This window comes from Calidris pugnax, unplaced genomic scaffold (genome assembly GCF_001431845.1).
Source record: "Calidris pugnax isolate Ruff unplaced genomic scaffold, ASM143184v1 scaffold161, whole genome shotgun sequence".
Lineage (NCBI taxonomy): Eukaryota > Metazoa > Chordata > Aves > Charadriiformes > Scolopacidae > Calidris > Calidris pugnax.
This window is the reverse complement of record NW_015090955.1, coordinates 1,082,139-1,088,946: the sequence shown is the minus strand read 5'-3', so window position 1 is coordinate 1,088,946 and position 6,808 is coordinate 1,082,139. Positions and strand designations below refer to the sequence as shown.

Below are 6,808 nucleotides of genomic sequence, written 5' to 3'. Positions count from 1 at the left end.
TTAACGACAGCTTCGGTGGCAACGTGGGGAGGAACGGGCAAGGTCTGGCCCTGCGACCGCAGGGGAAGGTGCCAGGGGCACAGTGGAGATGCACACACAACTCTGGTTTGTGCTGGAGTCGGTGCCCTGGGCTCTGGTCTCCCCCCACCTCGGCAGGAATTTTTGCAGCCGTTTGTTGGAAGAAAAAAACCCACCCCTTTAGGCAGCTGGGTAATTAAAAAAATACAATCAGTCTCTGCCAAGCAGCCGGAGGGATTGGCTGTGACACGCAGGGGTGGCAGCGTGGGATACCTGACAGCTCTTCAAGATGCAGAAGCGTCTTCTGAACTAGAGGAAGGGATGAAGAGGCCAAGTGGGACCCGCTGGCTCCTCCGACGTGTTGCCTCCCGCTTGCCAAAGGGCCAGTTGCCGTGGGTCCATCCGGGGTTGCCCCTGCAAAGGAAGGGACCTGGGCTGCACTGAGGTCAGGTGGAACAGCCCGGGGGTGGAGGGGCAGGAGCCCTGGTTGTCCCGGAGGGGCAGGACCCCTGGCCATCCCAGCGGGGGTGCAGCTTTTTCCCTTGCCTTTCCTCGCCCCCTCCATCCCTGGCTGGGGGTTGTTGGAAAATCATCCAGTGAGTCCTTTCCGTGCCTCCGGCTGCTTCCCGAGCAGGCGCCGGGGGGCTGTTGCAGGCAGGTTTTGTTGCTTTTTATTTAGCTTTGCAAAATTTTGCTTTTTATGGACTGGTGCAGAGGACAGAGCCTGGTGCCGTGGACCTGCTGGTCCCTGGGCCACTGGCCATCCGGCAGGGGAACGCGGGGTCTGCGGTGCTGGCGGAGGGGAGGCAGAGCGTGGTGCTGGCTGTCTCTTTAAGGAGGAAAAGGGAACTCTCTGCCTGCCACTTCGTGGAGTTTAGACCAGATCCCTGTTTCCATTAGCATTTCATTTCATTTCTATCTCCTCCTCTCCCCCCTCCCAGCCCCACCTCCTCCGAATCGGCATTTCTGCATCCTTTTCCCTGTGCATCACCGAGCGGCAGGTAAAAGTCTGGCTGGTACTTGCACACACACACACACACACACTCACACACACTCACACACACGCACCCCTGCACGCTGGACGCACCTCTGCCCGGGGAGAGACACTGCCCACACTCCTGCGCGTTGCATCTTCCTCCTCCTCGGGGACGAAGCGGAGCCAGGAGCATCCCCGTCCTCATCCTCGCCTCAGGGCTGCTCTGCCTCCCCCGGGGCTCTGGCTGCAGCGGCGGAGCTGGGGCACGGAGGAGCTCGGTGGGACCTGCTGCCCCAGGGCACGGAGCTCTGCAGGTGACCAAGCCCCACTGTGGGGCAGAGAGCCAAGCACCGGGGGTCCAGAGCATCTGGAGCATCCTGAGGTCCAGAGCATCCCAGCATCTGGAGCATCCTGGAGTTCAGAGCATTCCAGCACCCAGAATATCCTGGGATCAAGCGCATCCCTCTCACCTGGAGTATTCTGGGGTTCACAGCATCCCCAGCATCTGGAGTATCCTGGGATCGAGAGCATCCCTGTCTTCTGGAGCATCCTGAGGTCCAGAGCATCCCAGCACTCAGAGTATTCTGAGGTCCAGAGCATCCCAGCATCTGGAGCATCCAGAGCATCCCGGGGTCCAAATTATTCCCTGGTCCAGCACATCCAGAGCATCAGAGCATCCAGAGCATCCCTGGCATCTCAGGCATCCCAGCATCCAGAGCATCCCAAGCCTCCCTGGTGTCCAGAGCATCCCCAGCATCCCGGAGCAGTGTCCAAGGGACATCCCAGCTCAGGGGGGATTTGCAGGGACAAGGAAATGTGAGTAACGGGGAGGGGAACAGGGGAACCTTCCTACTGCTGATCGGCTCCCGGGAATGTCACTCTGCCCCGACGGCCAGTGAAGAGGGAGAGAGAGGGGGCAGAGAGGGAGAGGAGGAGGAGGAGGAGAGGAGGGAGGACGGACACAGGGCAGAGACAGAGAGATGGTCCTTCATCCCCCGGCGCTGGCTCTGGCGATGATCACCTAGCACAGGTCCCGGCCCAAGAAGGTCCCCCCAGCTCCAGAGCCAGCCCTGCCCCCCAGCTCCTCATGGAGGGTGATTTGGGGTCCCCCAACGCCAGCGTGCTGGGGGAGCGCTCGCTGCTGGTGGGGAGCAGCTGGGTGGCCGCTTTCCTCTGCTTCATCATCCTGCTGACCACCGCCGGCAACTTCCTCCTCATCCTCCTCATCGTCACCCAACGCTCCCTCCGCAACACCTCCAACTACTTCCTGGTGTCCCTCTTCATGTCCGACCTGATGGTGGGGCTGGTGGTCATGCCCCCGGCCATGCTCAACCAGCTCTACGGCCGTTGGGTGCTGCAGGGTGACTTCTGCTCCCTCTGGTACTCCTTCGACGTCATGTGCTGCAGCGCCTCCATCCTCAACCTCTGCGTCATCAGCTTGGACCGGTACCTCCTCATCATCTCCCCCCTCAAATACAAGCTGCGCATGACCTCCTGCAGAGCCCTCTGGCTCATCCTGGCCACTTGGACCTTGGCTGCTCTGGCCTCCTTCTTGCCCATCAAGATGGGCTGGCACGAGTTGGACTTTGAGGTCCGGTCCCCGAACGTCACCTCCCGGGGGGAGGAGGACCAGTGCCGGCTGCTGGTCAGCTTGCCCTACGCCTTGGTGGCCTCCTGCCTGACTTTCTTCCTCCCGTCCGCCGCCATCTCCTTCACCTACTGCCGCATCCTCCTGGCAGCCCGCAAGCAAGCGGTCCAGGTGGCTTCCCTCGCCTCCAACGTGGCCACCACCGCCACCGACGAGACCACACCACAGGTAAGGTGGTGACAGTGACCCTGCTCCTTGAAGACCCCCATGGTCTGGGGGCTTTTCTGCCATCAGGATGGCCTCAGGGCCAGCAAAGGGCTTCGGCAACCGGCCTACAGGGAGGGCAATTTTGGGCAACTTCCGTGATGGGCCGATGGTGTCCTTGGGGGTGTCCTGTGGCTTGTGCCGATGACACTGAGCTTTTAAGCTGCTCAGGAGCACAGAAAGAGCGGGAGCCAGAGAAACAAACTCAGACACAGAAATGCTCAGCAGCACAAAATAAACCCGGTCTCGTCCCCCTCTCGGCCACCGCCATCCCGGGGGGCTGGAGTCTCATCTGACTTTCCGCTCGTAAATCATGGCCGTGGTGGGCGTGAGGCCATACAGGGGAGAAGGAGCTTAAATAAGAGCAAATCCCAAATTCTGGAGAGCACCTTGTTGTGAAGAGCCAGCTTCTATTTTTGTTACCTGCTCTATAACGGGAACCACAAGATACCTCCTTACTCCGTCGCTGCTTTAACCAGCCTCTGTGGTTTTTATAACCAAAACGTGGCTCCGCTCGTTTGTGTTTCTCCGGGAGAAGGTAATTGCCACTAAATCTAACAGCTTTAATTCCTCGTAATAGGCTTTATTGACCTCATATCCTACAGGGAAAAGACAAGCTTAATTGCCTTTAAATACCTTGATTTAGTTTGTTGTTCTTTCTCTTTCAAGCGAGGAGCTGGGAGGCTCTGACCGGGCCAGCTCTGCCGCACGTGATGTGCCAGCCCTTCAAAAGCAAAAGGAGAATCAAAGAATAAACATGTTTTAATCATAAAATGTTTAATTTTTCTGCCCCTTGTTTTGGATTGTACAAGCACAGCCCCGGTGCTGCCCCGCTCGGGGGGTGCTCGGGTGGAAAACCAACCCCCCCCAGGTGTTTGAGCAGAGGCGAGTGTCCCAAAAACTCCCAGGAGCCCCAAATTGGCTCTGAGTGACCCCAAAACAAGGTGTCAACCAAGGAGCCCTTGGGTTTCATCTTTGTAACCTGTTTTTCTTCTCTTTTCAGGCAGGAAACTGAGTGGCAACAGGGCCTCCTTTAATTAAGGCGGAGGGTTGAGATAATAATTTAATTTTAGATTGCAAGAGCGGATGGAGGACTGAGTTAGTTATGGTGTTTGTGGGCTGAAATGTTCGGCGTCCTGCTTTTAAAAATATAATTAGTTTGCTGCTCTAATCAGCAGCCTCTTTAGGGCATGCTTTATCCTCACCAAAACAGCCACCGAGTTGGATTTTTTTCTATAAAAGAAGCGTCTTAATGGTAAAGCCTCGATTTTACAGCAAAAAAAACAAACCCCCAAACCTCTCAGCGTTGAGCCTTTCTCTTGCTTCCTCGGCCTGATGGATGGTCCAGGCGCCGCGGTGCCGCCCCGAGCACGACGGGAAATAACAGCGGGGCTTTTTGCAGGATTTACAGCCACAAACACCACTTTTCTTGGGCGGGAGGTTGGTGCTGGTGGCTCTGTCCTCAGGGAGAAGCTCTGGCTCATCACCCTTTCTCCTGCTGCAGGTTCCCTGTGCCCCGAGCCAGCCCGTGGCCGGTGGAGAGAGCAGGAGATTCGCCAACAAGCACAGCAAGAAGGCACTGAAGGCCAGCCTGACGCTGGGCATCCTCCTGGGCATGTTCTTCGTGGCCTGGCTCCCCTTCTTCGTCACCAACGTGACGCAGGTAAGCACCCACCGGGGGCTTTTTGATGGTGTTCAAAAGATTTTCACTTTGAGTCCCAGTGGGGTTGGATCCCAGGCACCTGCGGGTCTCGCTGGGAAGAGCAAAGATGGGATTTCCCCAGGGAGCAACGGGAAGGAAAAACCCTCCCAAAGGGTTTAGAAGGGTTTCTTCGAAAGGAGAACGTTGGCCTGACTGGGAGACCCCTCTGGATGGGGGCCGAGGTGGGAGATCACAGAATCACAGAATCTTCTAGGTTGGAAGGGACCTTAAAGATCATCTTGTCCAACCATCAACCTAACTGACAAAAATAGACACCCCCACAACAAACAAGGAGCATCATCACTAAACCCTATCTCCCAGCACTACATCAACCCGTCTTTTGAACACCTCCAGGGATGGGGCCTCAACCACCTCCCTGGGCAGCCCATTCCAATGGCTGAGAACCCTTTCAGTGAAAACATTTTTCCCAATATCCAGCCTGAATCTCCCCTGGCGTAACTTGAGGCCATTTCCTCTCGTCCTGTCGCCTGTGACTTGGGAGAAGAGACCGACCCCCACCTCTCTTCTCCAGGCTGAACACCCCCAGCTCCCTCAGCCTCTCCTCATAAGACTTATGCTCCAGACCCCTCACCAGCTTTGTCGCCCTTCTCTGGACCCGCTCCAGCACCTCGATGTCTTTTTTATGGTAGGGGGCCCAAAACTGGACACAGTACTCGAGGTGGGGCCTCACCAGTGCCCAGTACAGGGGGACCATCACCTCTCGGGCCCTACTCCCCACGCTGTTCCTGACACAGGCCAGGATGCTGTTGGCTTTCTTGGCCACCTGGGCACACTGCTCACCTTTGCTGTGTGTCCCCCCCCAGGCCGTCTGCGGCTGCGTCCCCGCCGGCTTCTTCGACGTGCTCACCTGGCTCGGCTACTGCAACAGCACCATGAACCCCATCATCTACCCCCTCTTCATGAGGGACTTCAAGAGGGCCATGGGCAAATACCTGCCCTGCTGCCGGCGCTCGGGGGAGCCCCGGCCCAGTGCCATCTCCCTCTCCATGAGGAACTCCAACAGCGGACCCCGCGCCGCCACGTCCCTCAAGAACGTCCTCACCTTGCAGGCGGAGACCGACTCGGTTGACTCCGGGGCGCTGGGCAATGAACACAACCTGCTGCCCACCAGCGATGGCCAACGGGTTCTCCCGGCCACTGGCACCCGCTTGGTCAACCTTTTTGACGTGGAGCCCCCAGAGACGGAGCTGCGGCTCGGAACCCCCGTGGCCTGAGCGAGGGTGTCCCCACGGGGGGGGTTACAGACCTCTGTGTGCTGGGAAGGAGCCCCCAGCCCCACACAAACTCTCCCGAGGGCCCGTTCGCCGCAAGGCGTCTCCCTGCCCATGCAGAGCTCCTCGAGAACCCTCTCCAAACGCAACATGCCATCTCCTTGGAGAAGACGTCGTCACCGAGCACTCCCTGCGGGTAGGTTTAAATAGTGCAAAGCCACGTTTTTCTGCTGAATTAACCTGCCTTGTTTCTCTTCTCTTTCCATCCCTCCTTTGCTCACCGGCACCAACCCCTCACCCTTCTCCGAGAGCTGTGGCCTCTTCATCTCTGGGTTGTTCTGAACCTCGGGCTCCAGACCCTTCGCCTCCCCAAACTCAACCCAAGGCTTGGTGTTCAGCCTCCACTCACCCAGCTCAGCCTGTCCGAGCGCGGCACCAGGACTGGTGGAAACCACCTCCCGTGGCTGATGGAGCAGAGGTTTGGGGCTGCTCCACTCCAGGGAACATCACATCTTCTCAGCCTTTCGTTTCCTCGTCCCGTTTTGGAGCGGATCCACCTCGGTCTCCTGCAAAAGCAGGGAAGAGTCAACCCGTGGTGTTTAACGAGGAGCAGCCTGCACTACGGGGGGTTAAACTGGCTGCAAACTGTTCAACGCTGCTTTTTGGATGTTGGTGTGGGTGTGGGAGCTGTTGGTGGCTCTGCGGGTACCCTGGCAGTAGTAACGGAACCAGCTCCATCCCAGATTTCATCCCACAGCTTCCTATTTTTGGCGTGTGACCATCATACTTTGCTCTTACAATCCCTCAATTTTCAGAGGATGCAATTAAGAAAAGAGAACCTTTTTTTCTACCTTCAAATGAACGGGATGTTGGTTTTCAAATGAGGAAGCAGCCCCCCCCCCCTTCCCAGCCCTCCCCATAGCCATGAGCAGAGAGAGCAGTGACTAATACGGCGAGCGGGCACTCAAAAATAAATAAAACAACAAACGCTTTTAGGAAATTCTTCCTCAAGTGCCTTTTGGCTGCGG

The 6,808-nt window shown here is 57.4% G+C and overlaps 1 protein-coding gene across 6 annotated transcripts in view; it reads left to right on the top strand.

The window, feature by feature from the left end:
• Positions 1 to 1,030: 1,030 nt before the first annotated feature.
• HTR6 (5-hydroxytryptamine (serotonin) receptor 6, G protein-coupled) overlaps positions 1,031 to 6,808 on the top strand; it is a 29,655-nt gene continuing 23,877 nt past the window's right edge. For 5 of the 6 annotated variants that reach the window (XR_001413173.1, XR_001413172.1, XR_001413170.1 and 2 more), the window contains exons 1-3: positions 1,031 to 2,810; positions 4,351 to 4,509; positions 5,373 to 5,976. Coding sequence is in view for 1 of the 6 variants with exons in the window: in XM_014952069.1 (XP_014807555.1) it covers positions 2,082 to 2,810; positions 4,351 to 4,509; positions 5,373 to 5,783 (1,299 nt within the window). In the remaining 5 variants the exon portion in view is untranslated. Of the gene's footprint in view, positions 2,811 to 4,350; positions 4,510 to 5,372; positions 6,293 to 6,808 lie in introns of those variants that run through there. The other variant, XM_014952069.1, reaches the window with a different exon arrangement.